Source organism: Sturnus vulgaris, chromosome 16 (assembly GCF_052056855.1).
Source record: "Sturnus vulgaris isolate bStuVul1 chromosome 16, bStuVul1.hap1, whole genome shotgun sequence".
In the NCBI taxonomy this organism is placed as follows: domain Eukaryota; kingdom Metazoa; phylum Chordata; class Aves; order Passeriformes; family Sturnidae; genus Sturnus; species Sturnus vulgaris.
Genome location: NC_142258.1, coordinates 12,564,797 through 12,588,678, shown reverse-complemented (window position 1 = coordinate 12,588,678; position 23,882 = coordinate 12,564,797). Strand labels below are relative to the sequence as shown.

Below are 23,882 nucleotides of genomic sequence, written 5' to 3'. Positions count from 1 at the left end.
GGTGTTATTACAATTAAATTAATTCCCATTTTGCTTTTGACTATTTTCCCTTAATATTTACATGAAGCTACTGAATTAAACACGACTATAAATAATATTCTCATTCATGTAAAACTTTCATATTTTTATCATATCAGTTAAAGCAAACCTTTTAAAATATTTTTTTATAAACCGAAATTAACAGAAAGTTACTGTCAGCAGAGAAATCTAGTCTCTCAGAGTGTGAGATGAATTTTGGATACAGAAGATTGAAGTGTATGAATTCACAGACTGATTCATACAGTGTATGAATGAGTACAGTAAGGATTTGAATATTTTCCTTTCGAATCCCAGAAAAGTTTTCTGATCAATTTGCAGTTCTGAGAGAGGTGTCTCCCTCTCCTCCTTCCAGGGCTGGGTTGTCCTTTCAGCTTTGACCAGAAGCTCTGGGAAGCCTTAGCTGGCAGGAGTCCAGTGAGAGCTGAGAATTCCCAGTGAGGTGTTTAGAAAGTGACACTGGTGTCAGCCGCTGGAAAAATCCCAAACAAGCTTTCCATAAAATATTTGATACTTTGTCTCTAGAACAATACAATATATGAAATAGTTTGAGTGAATCAGCACAAAAACAATCACTAGAAAATTCTTCTTGTTGGTTTTCAATGATCAATACTTTTTTCTCCTGATACAGCTCTGTTAAATTTCAGAAGTGGGAGCTCCGTTCTAGAAGGTTTAATGGCAAAACAAAAAGCAAAAAGTAGATTGTGGTTTTGTGTAATTAATGTTGCTTTTGCATTACATTTTGAAGATCTGGGTAGTTCCTAAAGCCAAATCCTAGAGCTTTTTGAATGTACATGTGCTCTAAATTTCGGGTAAAATAAACTAAGTCCAATCATTGTTTCAGTTGAGCATATACCTGATATTTTCCATTTTCAAATAAGAGTACACTTTGCCTTTAGCTTAATCTGCTTTTGGTCTGAGCAGTCCCATACTTTTGGGTGTTGGTCTGCCAAGGGGAAAGGATGACTTTTGGTGGGAGTGATGGCTTTGGAATAGGCTCTGACCTCTTTGCCTTGCTTTGGCAGATCAGTTTTGTTAGCCCAGGAGGTTATTGTTCTCTGCAAGGAAAAATGAGTGTTTGGACTGGGATGTCTCCAGATTAGTATTCTGGCAGGTACCTTTTTATACTCATCTTCTTGCTAACGAGAAGATACCTAAATATTTTATTAAGCTACTAAAAGACTGAGGACATTTTATGAGACATGAACTTTAATGAGACATGAAGTAGAAAAAATTAGACTCAGTCTTTCAATAATTTGGAACAGTGAAAAATGTTAACTGTCTTATCATATAAGGGATCAGAATATATACAATTGTATCAGCAAACTGAATTTTTATTCAGTTATTTTCTTGGCTTGAACTTGTTTTGAATCTCAACTTTTTATGTGCTTTTCTGGAGAAAGGCTCTAGCAATATTTCTTACTGCTTTATTCCACTGAGAAAAGAAGATAAAACATATAAAAACTTAACTAAGTTTTGGGGCTAATGTACAAAATGTACATTAATTTTAATTAATTAACATTTTAATGTACAAAAACTTATCTAGATTTGGAGAAAACAAGCAGTTAATCATATTTCTTTTTATAATGTATGGTTGTCTTAGAGCTTATGACTGGTTTATATTTCCACGTTTGCATTGGTTAATAACATAACTTTTATGTGGTGAATTTATTTACTATTTGAAACAAAAATCATTCATGAAATATGACTTTTTCTTTCTCTTTGCTATTTAAATAAGGCTATATATTAATTATGCTGTATAGGGTAATAAACAGCCTTCTCAAATTATTTTAACTGTGGAAGATGAGCAATGACTTGAAAATTGATATATATACTTGATAAATACATGGGGGTTTAATTAATTTTCACTGGTGCATTGTCTTTTAGAATTGAAATATTCTTCACCTAAACTTAAATATCAAGTGAATGATTTCTTTTAAATTCTCTAAAAATTCTCTACTGTATTTAAAAACCTATTTGATCCCCAGATAGTAAGAGAAATGCTTGTCTTTCTTCTCTCATCATGTGCTCTTCCCATCCTCTTGACCAAGGACAACTTCTTTCCATGTGTCTAAATATTTATATCCAAATACTTTTCCAGACAGTTTTTCCTCACACAGTTGTATCCATAGATAGAAAATTTCCTGGGAGGGAGACCTGCTGCTCTAAATGTCCAGGTGTATGCACTGGTGCCAGCATCAGCTCCCTTGTGGCTGCACACAGGGACATCAGCCAGCTCCAGTGAGCTCGACTTCTCCCTGCACGTCTGGGGCTGTGCTGTCACAGAATTAGAAACACAGCACTAGGTAAAAGTCCAGTTTTTCAGAGTGTTTCCTCTGTGTTTTCATTGCTCTACAAATCTAACATTATTATTTTTTAGAGTGTGTGACACATCCATTTCCAGTTCAGTTCTGTGTTCTTATCTCAGAATTCTGTGCTTGCACTTGAAATATTAATGACTTCAGGCACGAGTTATATTAATGGAACAGTTATGTCTTTTGGGTTTAAGTATCATTAATTTCAGGAAACTGCTTCTCATGAGAGTAATCAAAAGCAGCTGTTGGTTTTGCTGCAAAATATTAATGCACAATTTAAAAAAAAACTCAAAAAACAGTGACTCTAAGGAAACAGAGCTGTTTGCTGGAAGCATACCTTTGCTCTGCCTTGCTATGGCCATATATTCCCAAATTCAAACACTGTGGTGGCTGTTCAGTGTGCACTGAATTTTTAGTTTTCACTGTTAAATGCACCACATTGAGGTTTGTTGAAAATGTATGCACTAAAATTTTCTGAAATGTTTCTTCTTGAAATAAAAGCCCTTACAGGTATTATTTGCATAATATTTCAAATTACAGCTAATTTAGTTCTCTACTGTTAGATTATTTTCCACGTGTAAAGGGTGATTTTAGTCACAAAATTGCTCTAAATTATTTTCTTGTTTGTCCTCTGGAAGATTTACCCCGAGTGCCTTGGAGCAAGCCCAGCTGCAGCCAGCACCGTGTGCTGGGTTGTGTTGGTCCTGGATTATCCTCACCTGTTACTGACTGGGGCCCTTCTCACCTGGGGAATGCATTTTAGGGGAATCACTGCCCCCAGGGAAGCTGCTGAAGGGGGAGCCTTGTCCCTTCCAGGCAGAGCAGAGCACCAGGGCTGATGGACAGAAGGATTTTGCTGCTGTGCATATCTACAGTGTTCAGAAACGACCCTGCATTTCTGAGAGAGCTCCAAAATAGCTGGACAGTTCCCAGTTGCACTGAATTTTTCCAGTGTTCTGTTATTCTTCAGTACCAGAGAGGTGTTCTCTGGGTTTCTGTGCTGCTGGAGAATTGTGGTGCCTCTCACCCTGGAAGTTACTCACAAATCCTTGCATGTCCTGGTCACTTTTTTTCAGCTCCATGGAACCAGTCTGCCTGATTATAAAACTTTCTTTCCAGCAGTTACACTGAAATCCCTGCAATATGTGGGAATTTCTGTAGCATTTCTCAAGAGAGTTGGTCAAATCTATTTCCTTGCTGTGCCATCAGTTGCCTAAAGCTGCAGCCTTGCAGCATTATTGAACAGCCAGACCTCTGGGTGCAGTTTTTTTAGCTGAGGGACCTCCAGGATTCCTGGAGCCACACAGCTGCTCTGATATTAAAACACCTGAGGTTTTGTTTTGCTCCATCTGGGAGCTGCACACCTGGGAGTGTGTGCTACTGAAGTTTGTGCTCATTTTATTCTCCCCCAGGAAATGCAGGTCTGTCTCTGCTGTCAGCACTGCCTCTCACCAAGTGACCAGGCTTAAAAAGTCACCAAGTGACCTGGGTTGAAAAAAAACTCACAGGATAAGCAAGGACTGTGGAGAAGCTTCACTAATATAAGAAAGGAACCTATTACTATCATCATCATCATCATCATTATTATTATTATTATTATTGTTGTTGTTGTTGTTGTTGTTGATTGGGTGAGTTCATTTCCTTCCTTTAGTTTGTCTTTGTGGTTGTTCAGGGTGATATTTGCAATGTAAGCCTTTGGAGCCTGGCCTTGGAGTGCCTCTTGTTCCATGGTTAGTGCACCATGACAGCAGGTGGAGATGAAAGGAATAGCATTGCTGGGATTTCTTTCTTATTAAAAGTACTTCTTTTGAAGAATATGGGAACAGCTCTGCTTTTAGGTTATCACTCTCAGCCAGCAGACCTGTTTTCCCATCTCCCCCAGCCTATCTTAAGCTCGTAGGGATCCCAGTTTATACAATTCTCTAGAGGGCTTTCTGTTATCTCCTTCTCTCAACTGACAATTTCCCTGGCCAAACCTAAACCAGGCTATCTCGCTTTCCCCTTTTTCTCTATTGCATTAAAAAACAGCTTTGAAACCCCACTGTTAAGACTCTAATACTGGCTGCACATACATTTGTTTTCCTGCCTGGAGCCCAGGTCAGGGCACACTGGGACCCTTCTCGTGGGTGAACACGCCCAGTTCTGCATCTCAGCCCAGGGTGTTGGTGAGTTATCACCAGCACCTTGCAATGTCCTTCATTTTCAAATGCCAGTTTTCTCAATCAGCCAAAATACCATTTTCTGAATAAATTTTATTCAAGTCTACTTGTTCTCTCTAGGCTTGAACCTACCTGGTATTGCTGGATGTAGAATTGGAAATATTTTTTCTAGTTTAAAATAAATAATTTCTCCTTTGAAGTGTGTATTTGTAAGCAAATATAATAGCAGTTAACTAAGGTATCAACACAGTGTCATGGCTGCCAAAATTTCAGTGGAGGATGTAAACATATGAACTATTCTAAAGTAGGTTAAAAAAATACTCATTTTTAGTGTTGTAGATTGAAATTTTCCAATTTTCTTTTTCCGTGAAACATTTATATTTGTGTCATATCCCTGGCTTTTTATTCAGTGTGTTTTCTCTGGTCATTAATAAGCCTGCAACTGACTTGTGAGTAAAATAAAAGAACCTACAAAAATTGAACTCACTGATTCACTAACACATAAAGTAAACAATTTTTCATCATTGTAATGTTCAATGCATATAAACATGGATTGCAATCTCTTTTTTTTTAGGCATCTAAATCTGAAATGAGAGGAAAAGAAAGTTAAATATATGTAGGCTCTCATATTTCCTAAATGTTTGAAACATCCATAGAGGCAGCATTGTCTGCATGCTGTGGCAAAGGAACATCATTTAAGTAGTCATTGTGATTATTATTTTTGGAGTGAACAATCATTTCTTCATCTTGTTGACAAACCTTATAGTCTGTTTTTGGTCAGAAAATGATGTGCTAAGAAACAAAGTGGTTACAACAAGAGCTTTTGCAGAGCACAGAGTTGAGTCCCTGGGTGAATGGTGGTGGGTGTCTGAAATTCCTGTGGGGAGGGGGGCATGGAAACCTCATCCTAAGCCCTGTGGCACTTTCAGAGTTCAGCTTGTTTAGTGTCTCTCTGAGCTTTCACACTGCTGCCTTTCCATTATTTGGGGGTTTCACAAACACACATGCAGCTTTTCAGGGTTTTTTTCAGTTGTCAGAAATCCTGACTCAGATTTTTGATTGCTTTTTTGGCCAGTTCAGTTCTATGGAATGTACTTGATGAACTTGGAGCAATCAGAAGTTAGACTGGGAAAGGGGTTTCTACATTTTGGGCTACAGAAACCTTCTGTGTCACTGTTCAGTGCTGTGCTTTTGGCCCACAGTCACAAACCCTGAGTGCTCCATATTCAGGATGTCAGAGTTCCTGCCTCTGTTGAAATACAGGCAGCTTTTATCACTCTTAGTGCTCCAGTTGTCTCCTTCTACCCTGTATTGTTATTTAAATATTTGGTTTACATTTTTATATGTAAAACTAAGTTCTTATACCTTTACAGAATTGAGTATGACTTATCCATTATAATTTCCTAGTCAAACTTAGACCCTAAAAAATTATTCATGATCTTAACTAGTTTCACATATGAAGAAATGAACCTGCTGCTCAGAAGCTGCCTCTACTCTTGTGGTGTTCCCCTTGCACTTCGGAATTCCTGACAAGCAGCAGACAGTGGCTGATAAAGTATTTGCCATGAATGGCATCTGAGAGTTCTGTTATTTTTGATTTTGAGGATTCCAGGTGGGAATGATGTAAAGTGCAGCTCGCTGGAGCCTTCAGAAGACATGCACATTGGGGGAGCTAATTCTGCAAGTGCTCTCTTGTTATTTTATTCCTGCAGCATTGCAGGAGTTGTGAGGACAGGAGGGGATCCCTGCTCCTCATCTGCTGCTTGGCTGTGTCCTCCAGAGCCTGTGACAATTCTTCTATGGGCTGCCTGGCGTTTTTGAACCTTTCTTCATTAATGACAGTGAAATGTGTGCATGGTGGAGAGGCCAGCAGAGACAATGTTTAGTGCTGCACAATCTCAGTGCTCATCTGGTGCCAAATCCTGTCCCAGGGCTGCTTTTCTGAAGCTTCTTTAGATCTCTTGAACATCAGCTTCACATTGGCTTTACTGGATCATTATACCCCGTTACAAATTGATTTTTCCAGCCTGATAGGTGGAAAAAAAAAGTGTTAGTTGTTGCTGATTATGTGATTTACTCAATATTATTCTTTGATTATCATCATGTAATTTTATGGAATGTATTTCTCTGACTGCATCATTAATATCACTAGGCTCAGTAAGAGTGATTCCAGTGTAAAAGGATGATTTTCAACATTTTTGTTGTAAAGTTAGCCACAGTTTCAGATGTTCTTTTGAACTTGTTATAAGGAATGAGGAAATTGCATGGTTAATCAGTTTAAGCAGTGAAAGATTCACTAGCAGCAAAAAGGAATACTTCATATTTGATGGGAATTTAAAGTTACAGAAACAAGGAAACAAAACTGGTAGCAGATCTCAGATTAATGTACTTCAAAGTTCTTTATTATTGATCAGTTTTGAGGCAGTTTTTACCAGTTATGACTGCAACTTCACATCATTCCAGGAATTCCAAAGGGAAATAACTCCTTTATCAGGATTCCTTCAGTGAACATTGCTCACCCTAACGACTTGTTGATGCTGTTTTTACTTGTGCACTGATGGCATTTCTTTTATGAGATAATGGATTGTGGAGGAGAGAGTTTGTGTGACTCGGGTGTTTTAAGGACAGCCTTTGTACACAAACTTGTGAGGTTTGGGCAAACCTCTGGGTGCCCACACTGCTGGGTTATGTTCTTCTTTAAAAAGCCAAGCAAGTTAATAGTTGCTATAAAGTTATTTATTGCAGTGGCAAAATGCAATGGCATAAAGCCATGGCACAGAGCCCCAGCTCTCCCCAGTGCATGTTCTTTTATAGAAACTTTCCAACTAGCTAAGACACAAACTCAACCACTGTTCCTTAACCTATTAGAATTCTGGATTTTAGAATTCTGGTTTTTTAGCACGCCAGGCTATGTATAAACCATGTACATGGACTATCTTGTTCTAACTGAAAAATGTCAGCAATATCCTTAACTCTAACTCTATTATGTCTGAAGCAAGGTTCCTAGAGCCTCTAAGGAAACACTGGTATGTTTTTCAACTTTCACTAAAACATGTACTACTTCTCAGGCATCTATGACCTTCACTCACTAAAAGCACTTAAAACTCATTTTATTTACTTACTTACTTATTCATTCCATCTATTCACTTACTCATTCCATTCAAAGACTTTCATTCAATCCCTGCACTCTGATTTCTCTCTGAAGAAATCAGAGAGACTCCTGAATTACTGACTCCAACACAAACTGTCATATGTTGAAACACAAAATGGAAAGGAAGACTTAAAAACAGTGACTAAAAAAAGCCTCTTTTCCTAATTTTGTACTAATGCACCTGTAATCCTTCTAAAAATACAGAATTTGCAACATATTACCTTATAAAGTCATTTAATATTTACAATTTTGATGAAAATATGCTTCATTCTATCCACTTCAAGGGATTTTAGGATGCTTTCAGGCTTCAGTGAGTGCTGAAAAGCAATTAATTAAGTTTGTGTTTAAGGATACATGTTGTACAGAACAGCAGCTCTGTTTTAGTGGAAGATGTTATTGTAATTCTTCTGTTTCTGTTCAGCTAGGATGCAACATAACAGTATTTTGCTTTTTGTTTTAGAAGAGTGTACACAATGGTTGTCTTCCAGAGGATGTATTTATTAGTTGTGTTTTCACTTGGTAGATGCATGGCCATACCTGAGTACCTTAGTGCTGTTCTGAATTAATTTAGAAAAGTATCACTCTCTCTTTTATAATAGTGAGTTAAAATATGTTTTAAAAAACACTGTTCTTTGCATTTGGGGAGAAAATTTAAACATTTGGCCTTACTGGAGCAAGGAGTCTGGACCTTAATCTGCCACATGTGTGAAATGTTTTCAGGTTAATTCCTTGTGTTTTGGGTCAGCACAGAAATCAGCACCTTGCAGTGATCCCGTGATAAAATAACCCAGCCCTGCCTCGGGATCTCACATTGCCTTTGGAACACAGTCAGGAACTCGTCATCATTTCGGTTTTTCTGAAGATTACAGCCCTGAAATTTGCCCTAAGAGCAAGAAGAAATGCAAAGTTTATAGGTGGAGCTGTTTGGAGAGTTTGTAATTTGATGCACTTGTATAAATGAGATCTGAAGCTGATTAAATTGCAGGAATCGAGCTATGAAAACTCCTTAGATTCAGGTTGGTTTTTTTGTTTGTTTATTTGCGGTTTTTTGGGTCTCTTTTTTTTTGTTTTGATTTTTTTTTGGGGGGAGGAAGTTTTGTTTTTTAGTTAGTTAGTTAGTTAGTTAGTGTTTTGTGGGGGTTTTGGTTTGTTGTTGGGTTTTTTGTTTTGTTTTGTTTTGTTTTTTGTTGTTGTTGTTTTTTTTACTTTTTTAGAGAGCACAGTATCCTAGATAGAAAAGTTCCAGCCTGTTTACATTATAACAGTGATTCTTTTCACTCAATCTAGTAAACTACTATTTTATTCTTGTTATTTTATTATTACTACTACTGCTACCACCACCACCCCAGTAAAATCCTCACAATTGATAAGGAATAAGAAGCCACTTTATGGGTACATTGTTTACTGAGCTGACATACTACATATTAGTGGAGGCACAATCATTTTAATAGATCCACTCCTACCCCCCTTCACCTTGGTAAAGAATATTGGATTTTCCAGTTCAGTGAGTGCCTGGTTGTTATCATTCATGTGCTCTATTGCAGTTATTGTTAATGGTTATATGAACAGCAAAATAGGAAGCATATATCACCTGTCAGCCTGTGCTCCCTAAACCCATCTTGGGTTAAATTATAGTAGGACTGAGAGAAGAAACTGCTAAAATTCAGGTTCCATGGAGAAGTTGTGGATTTTTTTTTTTTTTTCCTCTAAGGTTTAGGATTTGTGTTCGGTCTTTAAGGAAAAAGTTTCAGTATATTAAGATCATAAATTCTGAATTGGTCTTGCCAAAAAGTAATTTGGAAAATTTACCAGATCAAATAAAAGAGTATTAACCTGGTTTATAGAGAAAGAGGGAGAAATACATTTTTCTGCTCTAATGTGATTCTAACAACTTTCTAGTTTAAGGGAAATGTGTGCAGTTATACTTACCATGGGGTGAAAAGAATTCATCAAAGCATTCTTCTGCTCCATCACAAAGTGGGCTTTATGTAATCAGTTTTTTAGCCTTGAAATGGATGTACTGTCACTATTTTATTTTGTTTTAAATTGTGCATCTTAGATCCTATCCAGTATTCATGCTTGGGTAACTTGATTGCACTGGAAGAAAAACTTTATCAAAAGCACACGTTTGTGTAATTTAGTCCAAAATATAGAAAGAACAGAGAGAAAATGTAATGTGGGAGTAGCACATGGGGTGATCACATCTCTGATGTAAATTTATCCCTCAGATCCTTTTGGCCATGCTGAGTTGGCATTTCTTAATATGAAATTCTTCATTTTCTGCAGTTTTTTTTTTGTTTTTAAATGCCATCAAATTCAGTGAGATAATGCTTTAAATGGAATTTTGATGGCAATCTCTTTTTCCTGGGTAAACACATCACCTACTTCATTAATTAAACTGGAATATTCACATTTTATCAAGTGTCAGGGAAGAGATGAAGGATTCTCCTCAGGATTGTGTGCTGGTTTTTCAGATGTGACATTTGGTGAGGAGGGAAGAAGCTTCCTGTGTGTGTGACAAAAACCAGTCAGGGATTAGTTTTGACAACTGACAACCTGTTAAACCACTGAGAAAGCTGAACACACCTCTGTGAACACATGTTAAAAATGTACAGTAAATACTGTACAGTATTACACAGAGATATTTATTATCTACCCTCCAATTAAAAATACTGCAATGGATTATTAGGTATTTAAAGTATTTACTAGAACTTAGGAATTGATATTAATTATTTAAAAAGAAGGGTAATTTCTCAGTGCACGTGGATGTATATACAAAACCATAAAATCTGTGGGCACAATTGAAGAAATGTGTTTAGGGGTGTGAAGGGCCCGTGTGCTTTTATGGTTTGTTTGATGGGGGGAGGTTGGTTTGGTTTGGTATGGGGTTTTTTCTACATCTCTTGACCAGCACTGAGACAGAGTCATCATTTTGCTAGAAGATGCCAGGGCTGTTGGTGTCCAGTGATCCTTTTCTCATCAGGTTAGTGCTGCTCTATAGGGCAAAGTGTCTGTGTGGGGGGAACCAGCCAAGAAAAGGAAGAACAGTGCCCCATGTGCACACTGACTCCAGGCGTCCATGGATGTGGTGCTGGAACATTTCAGTGGAAGCCAAGTGGTGAGCTGCAGCCCTGGGGGCAGAGCTGGGGATGCTGAGTGCTGGGCATTTGGGAGCAGGAATACATCTGTGCCACTGACATTTGGCTGTTTTCCTTGGCAGGTTCCCTGCTGGGCTGGCTGAGCTCCCCTCTGTGCCAGGGCAATGGGTGTTGGACACTGGCTCTGGTGAGACCAGTGACTTTTTAGCTGTGTGCTTTTGAAAATGTTTGGGAAACCAAAAGGTTCTGCTGTGTTCATGACAGCACAGCTTGGCAGATGTTTCAAAGCAAACAGGGCTTGTTTACCCTACACTGGGCATGGAAGAAGAAATAGCATGTCAGTCACTCTCTCCTTGCCAACAAGAACAAAAATCTCTCAGTATTGGTCGATGAGGAAACTTCTCAAAGCTAAATGATACCAACTTGCTGCCCGAGGCTCCAGTCCAATTCTTTATTTCTCCTGGATGTTAAAGCAATAGCTGTTGTCATCAGAGCTCCTTCTGAATTTGTTCATGATAAAAAGAGTCTTTTGGATGCAGTGTTCAGTCATGCCTTTGTTTCTGCATTCCTATTAGTGGGATGACACAGAGCTGGGCCAGGAAGCTGAAATCATTTTCAGTGTATGAAGCACCAATAATTTGTGGCCTGACTACTCGTGACTTTTGAGAATAGGCAGGAACTGAAACATTTGAAGTTCTGTAGGTTAACCCCAGTAGGCAGCAAAACCCCACTCACTCCCCCTCAGCGAGGCAGAAGTGAGAAACTTTGTGGGTTGTTTATAAAGGGAAGTCTTGAGTCTAATATGAAATTCTGCTTCACTGTTTTAGTCAAGAAAGCATAGTAAATACACAGCCAGCTTAGTGGGAATGTAACTGTTCTGCTGCACACAAACAGCTGTATTTGGTGAAAACATATTAAAAGCATAAAACTTGACTTCTTGTGATAATCAAAAGTGTAGTGTAATATCAAAGAGAAAATAGATTTTTACAGAGCTCTAATTTTCCAGGGCACTTCTGCAGTCATTGCACATCTTCTGTCATTAAACAATTCCTGTCCTATCACTCTGTAAGCTTGAAAAATCACTATTTGATTTAAAATTTATGCTTTTTGTCACTACATGGCCCAAAATGACTGAACTCCATTTAAAAGTTCAACAAAAATCCTTTTCAGTCTTGAAGGAAATTATTTTGTGAAAATGAGACTTAAGTGAAGTAGTTTTATTATTGATTTATACCCTGTGCCCAAACAGTCACCTCTCAGCAAACACAGGCTCCTTCCTGGCAGCCACTTGAGTATCTTCCCTTCATAGGGAATCCTCCTCCCCTCCCTTTGGGGTCTTTTATCAGCTGGAGTAGGGCATGGCTTTGCAAGTGATGTTCTGTCTTTTCCTCAAGCACTCATTTATGAAAAATACAGGAATATCTTTGGGCTTCTATTTATATCAAATATGGCTAAACTTAGTAAAGATAAAGTGTTTCAGGTGTCTGAGGTATGAAACAATTTTATATGCTTGTTTCCTTTAGGAGACCTGACTGGACAAAGATTCCTTCAGGAATTGTGTTGTGCCCTTGTGCTGTTGTTAATTTGAAAACATAAGCTGTCAAATTAGGTTTCTTTCTCTAAAAGTTGCATCTATACTCTGGATATATATTGCCATTTGTCACCTTGCCCAGCTTACACAGTGTGTGGCCGTGCTGAAATCACATCAGCAGCTTCCTCAACAACTCCTTGAATTTATCAGGAGTATCTAGTGACCACCTAGATTTCAGTCATTTCAAACATACGATTATTTATGTAGTTATTGGTCTACCTGACACTTAAGGCAATTTTATTAGATAAATAAAATTTAGTTTGAAAATCCAGTTTTAAAAGTTTAAGACTGTTAAAATTTATGGTTCTGGAAGTTCCTGTGTATTTTCAGCTTTGCAAGTAGAGGGACATATAGAAATGGAATGTCAGATTTGACCTGTAGGTCAAAATGACCTTGCATTTAGGAATCTTAAGTGTTTTTGTACTGTCCAAACTGACAGCTTTACCAAACGTCACCTTCTGTTGCCAGCTTTGAAAATGAAATATTTACTAGCTCAAATTCAAGTCTTAACCCGATCTAGGCTTCAAAAGCAAATATTTACAGCTGGATACTGCTACATGACTGATTCACATGTTAAAATGACATCTGTGTCTTCTGAAAATGCTGCCTGTTTTATGTGTGGGTTTGGGATATCCAAGGAGAAGGGTGGAGGTTTTCCACTCGGGTACCTTTGCATCACTGGGCTAATGGAACAAGTGTTTGGAGAGAGGAGGGGAGTGAGGCACGAGGGTTCTGTGCTGTGCAGACGTGTCTGTGCATCTCTGAGTGTTTGCAGAGCACTGAGAAAAGGACAAGGAACTCCTGAAGGTGAGAGAAGGGAAAGAAAGAGGAGTGGGAAGGGTTTATATACTCCAGTCCATAAAGCTCCAGCAGCAGCAGTACCTGCTCCCTCAAACAAGTCTTTATTTAGGAAAAAGTCAAAGCTTTCCTTGGGGGGAGAGGAATAAAGTTTTAACTCTTGGTAGCCTTGAAAAGAGGAGATGAGCATAAGCAAAGGCTGGGAGCAGAAGAAAGCAGAGCTGGGTGTTCACAGGCACAGCCGGGGGGTGGGTGGGTGTGTGGGAGGGCACACACACACGGGGCCTTTCAAATCTCTATTAAAAATACAGCAGTATTTTTATAAGCAGTAATTTTTTTATTATAAAATTTGTCAGTTCAGTTTCCAAGAGTCTTGCAAACCTTCGTCTTGCAGTCTACTTTTATCTAGAAACAAGACAAGAAAGCTCCCTAAAATCTGGAAAAGTTTGATTTAAATCTGTGATCAGATGGGTTGTTTCCTTTTTGACTCTACTCAAACTGCCCCAGGGCTGCCCTGAGGCATCACAAGCAGGTGCAGATGGCCCAGTTTTCTCCTCGTTTGAGCTTGTAGACACTAACCTCTTGGTCCACAAGCATTAATAAATAGAGATGAAGCTATTTCTTTCAAATTAAAGCTCCTCTCCCACATCTTTGACATTGCAACTGTTGGAGCCATTCAGATCCTTGAATTGGTTTGTTAATTTGATGAGGCTTCTGCCTGAGTCCTTTAGTAGCTGGGGACAAACTTAGTGAAGACTTGAATGTCACATTCTAAGGTTTCATTTTTCATTTATTTTCTTCTTCAGTAAGTATTACTGTGTGGTTAATTTGTTCTCTGGGATGGATGAAATAGAACTAATATGAAATTCAAATGAATTCTTCTGCTGGCAGCCTGTTTGTTAGCAGCAATAATGAAACATAATGGCCAACGGATAGAGAAATACATTAAGTATTTTCCTCAAGAATTCAGGAGTATGAGATATTTAACAGTCAATAAAAATATCCACAAGAATCAATAACCTAGAATTTGATTGTCTACTTTTAAATTTTATATATATATATATATGTGTATATATTCTTATTTTGTTTAAAATCATGTTACCTTTTAAAATGCTTTAGTCATTAAAAGGAATCCATTTCAGCTGTATGTAATTCAAACCTAAAAAAAAAAAAAAAACAAACAAAAAAAACAACAGAAAACCCCAAATTATTCAGTCCACCGTTTATCTCTAAATGTTTAATCTCTTCTTTGTGAAGAAAAAAACAATTATTTGCTGGCACTTGTTGGGGTGCCAAGGACCCGTGTAGAACACCTGAGCAGCAATAGGTTTATCTTTCACAGGAGGCTGAACAGGATTTTACAAGGTTATTTGCTTCCACCTACTGCTCATGCTGGATATTACAGAGGAGCCCAGGGCTCCTGTGTGTGCACAGAGAATTCACTTCGCCTTTCACGCTGCCTTACGTGCACCTGAGGAGGGGAAATATGGAAATTCAGAACAGCAGAGGAAGGCAGTGGGGGTGGGATGGGCATACAGCCCAGGGCAGGGGGTTGGCAGCACTGATGGATGCTCCAGGATGGTGATTTCACTCCTCCTGCTTGCAATTCAAGGAGTGAAATTAAATATAGAATTACAGAATCTATGTAAAAAAAAAAAAGTATATGCAGGTTTCTACTGCATCCTAAAGCCAAAATCCCATGAATGGCCATCCTACTACTAATAAATACTTTTTTTTTTCTAGAGCTTTTACTTCACTCTGTGAGTTCACTCACTATTTTTATACTGCTGCTGTTGATGACGGTGGTAGATCTGTTCCCCAAGGACCCAGAGTGTTCAACTTCAAAAATCCCAGCCCTTAAATTTGTGCTTGTCCTGCACTGCTCCCAGAGTTCTGCAGAAAACCTTGTTTTGTTTCCCTGTTGCTGCCACCAAACAAAACAGACCAAAAAGGCAATTAATATAAAACATAGAGCTCTTAATATGTTTGTAATAACATTATTTGGCTATTACATGGTGACACCTAGAGAAAAAAGGAATTGTGTTGGTTTTAACCTGGAATGGATGAGAGGGTTTTCTATTTAATTCTATCTTTTCCATAGTTTGTCTAAAATATTTCTTCAGAAGGGACATATTTTCTGGATTTTTACTTTTTGTTTTGTGATGTAACAACATTAAAGAAGGTGCCTGATACATTGTGCAGATCCCTGAGAATTTACAATTGCTTTACAGCAATGGTGCTTCTCCATCTCAAATAATTCACTGAGCTGGGAAATTTGCAATACATATATGAAGTGACAGCACTTTGTCATTTTGCACTTAGACAAAATAGCACAGATGTCTCCCTGGGAAGAACATTCTCATTTCTTCCCTTCTTGCTCTGAGATTGACAGATGATTAATTTTGATGATTTTTAAAGCTTAGGGTCTGTGTACATTTTTCCTTTGAAAGAGGTATATCGAGGATGTAGACATGTACTCAAATATTTACATTTAAACATAGATTTGATTAAGTCAGTAGCTTCACTGGTTTAAAGAATTACAACACTAATTGCTTCAGAAAATTAATTGGTTTTTATCTTGCCCTTGTGCAGAAGTCTGAATCCAGGTGTGTGGTCTTGAAGACAGACAGCCATTTCTTCAGCTCAATCTGACTCTACAAAATTTCAAAGATAAAGCATCCTTGCAGTGAGACTGAACCCACGCAGATGTGGTTTCCATTGCTAGAGATGCAGTGGTTAATTTGTAAAGATTCACTTTCCACACCTTTAGACAGATAACCAAACACTAAGGCATGAAATGCTTGTCTGATGTTCAGGGATAAAACACACAATAGAGATGCTGTAATTTGCTATTCAGCCTGAATCTTTTCAAGGCTGGTCTCAGTCCCAGGTGAGGTCTCAGCAGTCCCAGGTGAGGTCTCAGTTCCAGGTGAGTTCTCAGCAGTCCCAGTTGAGGTCTCAGCAGTCCCAGGTGAGGTCTCAGCAGTCTCAGGTGAGGTCTCAGTGGTCCCAGGTGAGGTCTCAGCAGTCCCAGGTGAGTTCTCAGTTGTCCCAGGTGAGGTCTCAGAGGTCCCAGGTGAGGTCTCAGTCCCAGGTGAGGCCTCAGAGGTCCCAGGTGAGGTCTCAGTCCCAGGTGAGGCTCGTTGTCTGGTTAATTCCTCTGGAGCAGGAGAGGCTCAGCTGGGCTGGTCCCAGTGTCCACGCTGCTTCCTCTTCCTTGCTGCTCCAGACATAAGCTGTGCTGGGAGAAGGTGGCTTTTGTTTTATCCAGGTAAAATTGGATTTTTCATTGAGTAATGAATGCTTATGAATTCGGGCTTCTTAGAAATTGCTTTTAATGGGAAAGGACAGTGGTGGAACAGCAAACTAAAGTGTTCCATGGGCAGCAGAAGGGATCAGAGTGCTGGTGGCTCTTCAGGTATATCCATCATGCTGAGAGCCTGTAACAGCCATGAGTGCAGTCTGAGAGCAGCTCCTTTATTCTGCTTTCAGTTAATTCAGGTCAGTGTGTGAGACAGAGCCACTCTTGTCCTTGGTAATATGGGAAGAGATGATTCATTTTTGATTAACCAATAAATATGTTACAGAACATTACATTCTTTCCAAAAGGTGACTAAGGGCACAGCTAGGACATGAGGATCACTGCTGCTAACGAAGTTGGAATTCATTCCCCTCAGGGAAAAGACCTTCTAAAAGCTGAGCTTTTTTTCCTCTCCCTCCCCCAAAAGAAGCAAATGTAAATATCCAAGCAGGCTCAGGAAGTGAGCCTGTAGGCAGAGAGAATATTTCCTTCTCCTCCACACGGGGGATGTGGGGAGAGACTGTCTGGCTGCCAGGAAGGAACACTTGAAAGAAAATGTTTGAGTGTTATATTGCACAAAGTACAATCTGGTTCCCCATGAAAAATGATGGAATATAAAGAGTATTAGAGCTGCTGATTCATATATTACACTGGCTGGAATAATGAGGTTTCTTTTGCTGCTTAAGAAGTGACACAACTTGATATGCCTCGTGAAACCATCTTTAGTATCATGTGCTGTGAATTAAAGTTTTGGGTTTTTTTCCAGGGACCTTGCTTCATCTTACTTGATTGAACAATTTAATTTTTTAAAATCTTTTACAGGGGTAGGTAAGAAGTCTTTGGCTTTGAAGTAAAACCAGTCCTTCATTTAAGATGAATAGACATGCTGCTGAAGAAACATCAATTCTTCATTTTACATTTGTTTTCATTTTTAATAGGAGCTGCTATTTGCTGTCAGTGTTGCAATTTATGTGCAAGTGACTAACCAATAATCTGAAATCTGATTAGAGTAGTTCCAGCTTTGGTGAGAGGCTGAGGAAGTTCTTTTCACAAAAAAAAAAACAACCTCTTAGCCATATATGCTTCTTTTCCCAATAGAAATCTCTAAAGCTGTAATAGTTCAGCAAAATTTTTTTCCAAGAATATCCTCACTAGAAAAGCGAAGCTGAAAAGAAAATTAGTAGGTCACTTGTCTGCAGTTTAGTCATTTGAATTGTATTTGCTTTACTCAGTTTCCAGTAGTAACTTGGTGTAAAAAGGGTGACTGTGAAGCCATAAATGCCTTTTGGAGTATAATTTTTGTGCTAACCATTATCCCTGCACATCTTCAGCACAAAAATCCATAGGTTCAATGAGTCAAAATACTTCAGGAATAAAAGGACCATGTGTTGAGTGTCATTAGGTTTGAGATGATTTTTTTCACTCCTGAAGAAAACATGTCCAAAATATCCACACATGTACAGGTCTGTGCACACACATTTACATGTTTATCATAAATAAAGGCTTTGCTTGCCCATTGCAATGAGATTCAGACACTAATATCTATCAAGTCCGAGTTAGCACTGGATAACAGACAGAAGGTTAAACAGTTTTTCCTCTTTAGCTTACCTTTGTCAGCTTCCATCACTTTTTTTATTGAAAAACAAAAAACAAACAAAAAAAAAAAAAAAAAAGTGAGCAAGAAATGTTTTCCTCAAGATGGAAATTAAAAAGTATACTAAAAAAATAATATTTTTTCCTGAGAGTTGGCTATACCATGTTGAAATAGGCACGAGGTTTTTTGGTGTTCTTTTACCTGTCTTTTAATTTATGCCTGTAGTAAAGTTTAACAGAGTTCACCTGAAGGCACAGTACTAGACATTGTCTATTTCAATAACTCTGGGTACAAAAATAACAATTCCTCAGGCTGAGTTACTCCCCCAGTGCTGGTGAATGTGCTTTGTGACACGGCCTTCTCTGTTTGTGCTTTCAGGACACTAAAGCAGAGTGCAGTTCTGGTGTAGAAACTGAGGACAGAAAAGTAAGTGCCTTGTTTTAATGTGGATTTTCAGGCAACTCTAGTACCTGGGATTTTCTCTGGTTGTTCTTTGGGGTTTTTTTAATTTTTTTTTTTTTAATTAAGTCACGTAAATTATTTTATGGTTCTTTACATGTGCATTTGTTCATGTTGTATTTTAACATCAATGGGAACAAAAGTCTTACTCTATTGAATGTACTTGTTAGAAATTTGAATAACTGCTTTTTCAGAAGGGAATTATAGTCTCAACCTAAAGTTTACAAGGTAGTTGCACTTCCTGTTCTTAATTTACATTATTAACCAAGTTATTGTGTGTCTTTCATGATAAAGCTGGCATACCATGTTAAATATTTGTAAGACAGAAAGAAGACTGCTTTTTCTTACTTTATAAGTAGTATCTTTGAAACTTTTTTTTTTTATTATTTTAGAGAGTTGATTAAAACAAATGTTTCCAGTTTTATTTTCTGTGGACAAATAGAAACCAGATACAAAATACATTTTCAGTTGTGTTCTTCACCTTACTTATGGTAAAAGCTAACCAAGAAACAAAGGCTTCACAAAGAAGCCTTCAGCTTAAAAAAAACCCCTTAAATTGTCAGAAATAAATATGAATCCAGCTTTAAAGAGTAACGTGTTTTGTTTGAAAATCTGTTGCTATCTATTTGAAAGTCTGGATTACTAGATCTGTGCAGGGTATTTCTGTGTGGAATAGTACCTGAGTTTGTGGAATAACATGTGACATGTTATTCAGAGTCCCTAATTCTGCTCACTCTGCCCCACGGGGGCTGCAGGTCCTGAGCATCAGCCTTCATCAGACTCTCCAGGTGCTTCCATTGAGGTTCATGTTCCTTTAAAATGTGCTAAAATCCAGGCTGGGACCTCACTTCTAAACCCCAAGTTTTGACTTTTTTTAGTGTTGGTAGCAGCTACTAAAACTGCCCAGGCCAGAAGTTCTTTCTGTAATGTGAATTATGGGAAAAGGTTTCAGGAGCCTGACAAGCTTTGGAGAACAATTTATTCAAGTGGTGTATTTCTTCTTCCTTGTATTGCAGTTTTTATCTATCATAGCAGCAGCCTGTTGCCAGTGAACTGTGGGGTTTTAATGGTTTGGGATGCCGTGGTTTGTACTCAGCAGGAATTACAGGAGATGTGTGTCTGATACCCTCTCTTGTGACTGCTCTGGGTGGGTTCCACAAGGGGTTTTTCCACCTTCAGTGACTCAGGATATCCAGAGACTGCAATTACCAGAAAGGCTTGTCTAGAAAACTCCTCGATTTTTCTTCTTCCTTTTGGGATTTTGTGGAAGCACTTTGAAAGAACAGCAATGTGCTATACACCTGTTATTGCATGATCTGTTTCATCTTTTCTCTGGTTTTGGTCCCAAAATTGAAGCTTCCACCAAGTTTAAGTGGCAGTTGTTGTTTCCAGTCCAGGGAGAGAGTTACCAGTGATCATCAAATACAGACCCATCAATCTTGGTTAATACTAATGCATTGTTTCACGTTTGTTGAAAGCATCAATTAAGAATGTAATGTAATTCATAAACTTGAAACATTGTAAATAAATATTTTTATTTCATTGAACTTGAAATCAAGACAAACTACTGCAATTAGGGCATGCATCATTAGTATCTAATAATTTGCACTTCCATAATGAAATATACAACTAATGAACTATATCATTAGTAATTAATGGATAATTTTCCCAGTTAACCACAAGATACAAACCTGCAAGGTGCCTTTTCTTGTGTTCCTTTTTTTTCTGGAGTTTCTTAATCTATAACTTCTGAAGTAGAAATTTATATAACATGGCTAAAGCACTGCTTGGAGGCAAACTCAAATTTAATAACTGTACTTATTATTTTGAAATCTATTATTCTGTAAAGTCCAAAATAGCAGTTAATTATTGTAACCACTTCATCACTGTGATCTGTCTCTCCTTCATTGTCTTCTTTCCATGTAAGATTTTTTATTTATTTTCTGCAAGGCTAAAAGCTCCCAGGTTTGAGAATACCAGGTGACAAGCAATGCACAGTCTGCTCTCTCTCACCTGGATAATTATGAATTACTAAATTGCCTTTACCATTCCCAGCAGAGGACCAGTAAGTGCCTGTACAACTCGTTTCCTACCTAGTGAATGCTTTTTTCTGCATTTGACACACTCAAGCTTTCTTGTTTTGATCTCCCACCACCATTCTGAACATCACAATATTGGATGTTTAATGACTCATGAGATCAGAGAAATGGCTCAGCTTTGCTTCTCAAAGAAACATATGTACAAAAGTGACCCTTAAATTGTCACAGGAAGAAACCTGTTAAAAACATACCATGTGTGATTTTTGTAAAAGAACGCATGGCTATCTGCAGCCAGCCATGTGATGTTTGGGAATTTGAGTTATGATTTCAAAGCCTGTGTGATGTTTTGCTGCTGCAAGGCCAATGACAGATGGTCAGGTTGTTTCTCCTTTTGCCCGTGTTTTCTGATATGACTCTGTGTGTTGGGCACAAACAAAATGGTTCTGGTGGAAGGCAATTAATAAGGATATTGGCCATTTTGCCAAGAGGGAGGGCATGTGGATTTTTTGGAAATCCTTCCATTTGGTATAACCAAACATAGTCTAAGAAGACCTGTAATACTACAGCCTTTTTGTTGTTGTTGCCCTTACACAGCTCCATCATCTCCTATTACCTGAAAAACCTGCCTTTTTTAAAATAGAATTATATTTTATAAATCTTCCTTATTTTTTATTTATTCTTAATTTATATCTTTATTTGTTCTGAGTAGTTATATATATGTTTATATTGGACTTGCTTCGAACAGTAATCTTCAAAAATATAAAAAGAAAAAGAAACTAAATAAGGTTTCTCCCAGTCCTGCTCTGTCTTTGAGATCTGAATAGAGCACAAAGGACATACTTTGTTTTAATCTGCACTTGTCATATGATCAAATTAATTAATGGCAATGCTGTGAAACCAAAACTCTGCTATAAAGTTATGTCCCCTGGCATCCTTTGTGTGACTTTTCCACCTGAAAACTGACACTGCAAGCTGGAAGCTCACTTACAGTGACCTTTGTGTGCTGGCTAACTTTGTCTCAGCTCATCTTTGCTATGCTGGGAATGTTTTGTTCAGCTCTGGCTGCTTCATTGCTGTTTAATGTCAGTTTTGTGTCGCCCTGGTGGGGCTGTGCTGTGATGGGCAGTGTCACTCAGTGCAGCCCTGCCCCACTGACAGGGGCTCAGGGTCACCCAGCGTGTCCTGCTGCATTTTCCCTCCTGGACAACGAGGTGGCTCATGGAGGAATTACTTTTGAGGTGCATCTTGACTTGAAAATGCTCCATTCAGGAGCTGGGAGCGTGGAGGCTTTATGGGAGCTCCAGGTTTGATGGCAGTGCCTCAGGGCAATAAGCTGAGAGGTCAGGAAGGTGGGAGAGTTCCCTGGAGTGCCATCATGTTCCCTAACTCCCTATTACCTGCTGTGGGATATGGGCTAGGCAGTAATGCCTTTCCTTTTCTCTGCCTGCTGTGGAAAATTATCTTTTTTTTTTTTTTTTTTTAGTGCCTTCTGTCAGTGGATCTCAAATTACTTTACAAACAAATTAAAAACACCTATGAGGAAAGTACTTACAGTTATATGGCTTGAGTTACATATGGGGAAATGGAAGTGTGAAGGGCAGATGTAGGCAAGGTTATAAAGGGTGTCTGAGACAAAATGAGGAGAAAAAGAAACAGCATTACAAATATATTTTGCTTTATTTATTCAGTGGTTTCTTGAAGGTTTGTTATTTGTTTTTTTTTGTTTTTTTTTGTTTTTTTTATTTATTCATAGTTATCATATAAAGATGTTTTCCCTGGAAGTTTAAGGGATTTTTTTTTATTTTAAGAGAAAATATTTATCTAATTTTGCTGCTCTTCAAATTACTATAGAAGGGCATTAATAAGGGTATCAAATAGTGAGGATCACCATGGAGAGACTAAGTCAACTCCTGGCATCATAGATACGGATTTATTTTACTGTTTTCTTTCATGGTAGTCCCTTTTTCTGCTGTTTAGGGGCTCTTTGGCAGTGAATAGGAATAAGTGTCATTTTTATTCCCTTGTGAAGGCATTGTGCCATCTGCATAATTGTGTAGATTACTGAGATGCATTTTTACTCCCATTATTTTTTGTTGTTGTTGTTGTGAGGGAAGGTCATAGACTCCAGTGGCTTGATAGGGCAGTGTCTGAATTGTATGTGGGTATGGATTTAGAGGAATCTAAGCAAGTTTTGAATGTTAATGGCCCCTCTGTCTAACAGAGTGAACAAATGATTGCTGTTTCTCCTGCCTCTCTCCCTCCTGTACAAGCAGTGCCAGGTGTTGCTGAACCATTGCAGGCCAGACCCACACAAAGGGCAGAGGGCTGAGCACAGAATCCAGGAGCAGGGGGATAACCCAGAGGGGGAATAATGAGCTGTGCCAGGAATAGCATCCTCCTGTCACAGCACAGCACATTTCCCCTGACACCTCAGCTCATCTAAGTCACATTTACGTGATGCTTCTTGAGCCTGGCTCAGTGCAGAGCTGGAAGTTTCCCTGTCTTTGACAAAAGTTATCTAAGGGGGGTGTGTGTGGTGTTTATTTGTTTATTTATTACCAGAAAAGTTACTTGAAATTCATGGCTGATTCCTTCACAGTTATTTGAAATCAAAATCTGTTGCACTCCAGGGATCCTAAAACTCAGAAAGTTGAATCAAGCCCATAACCTACATTTTTTAGGCAGTATTTATTGTTACTCATACTACTTCTAGTGATATTATTAAATCAAAGGATTTTTTTACTCCTTTGTCTTAGTTTTATGTTTTTTTTCAAACAAAAGCAATACTTCTGGCAAAAAACCAGGAGCTGAAAGTTGCCCTGGAACTTAAGACACTGCATTATTTATTAGTCAGCCTAATAAATATTGGCAATTCTAATCTGAGGAATTGCTCAGAAATCCAGTCCATTTCCTGGCATGTGGCTTGACAGAGTGCAAAGTCTTGCTGCAGAGTTTCCTGGTATTTGAATGCTCATAATGTCAGCCCTATTACTGCTCTCTTGTTCTCGCTGTCACTGACATGCAATTATGGGATTTCACAACTGAAGTGGTGACAGTTGCTCCTCTGTGTGTGTGTGTCTGTCTTTCCCCTTAATCCAACTCTATCTAGCAATCTGTAATTTGATAAAGTGGAATTGAAGTGACAGGCGTGACAGAAGTGCCAAAACAATAATTTGACCTCCCACTGAAGTGTCAACGTGTTCTGCAGCATGACTTTTACATATGCTAAGTACACAGGAGGGACATGGATACTGCATTTCCTGTGCTGCAATACCTGCTAAGGCAGAGGGCTAAAAAAAGCTTTTCCTACACTGTGTCTTTTTGCCAATGTGTTCCATCTC

General features: G+C 38.4%; 1 protein-coding gene across 27 annotated transcripts in view; it reads left to right on the top strand.

Annotated features, from left to right (window-relative positions):
* Positions 1-23,882, top strand: part of RBFOX1 (RNA binding fox-1 homolog 1) — a 1,116,721-nt gene that overhangs the window by 585,125 nt on the left and 507,714 nt on the right. For 26 of the 27 annotated variants that reach the window (XM_088174487.1, XM_088174481.1, XM_088174482.1 and 23 more), the window contains one exon: positions 18,422-18,469. The exons of the other annotated variant lie outside the window; for it this stretch is intronic. In XM_088174487.1, coding sequence (XP_088030613.1) covers positions 18,422-18,469 — 48 coding nt within the window. The remainder of the gene's footprint in view (positions 1-18,421; positions 18,470-23,882) is intronic. 27 annotated transcript variants of the gene reach the window in all.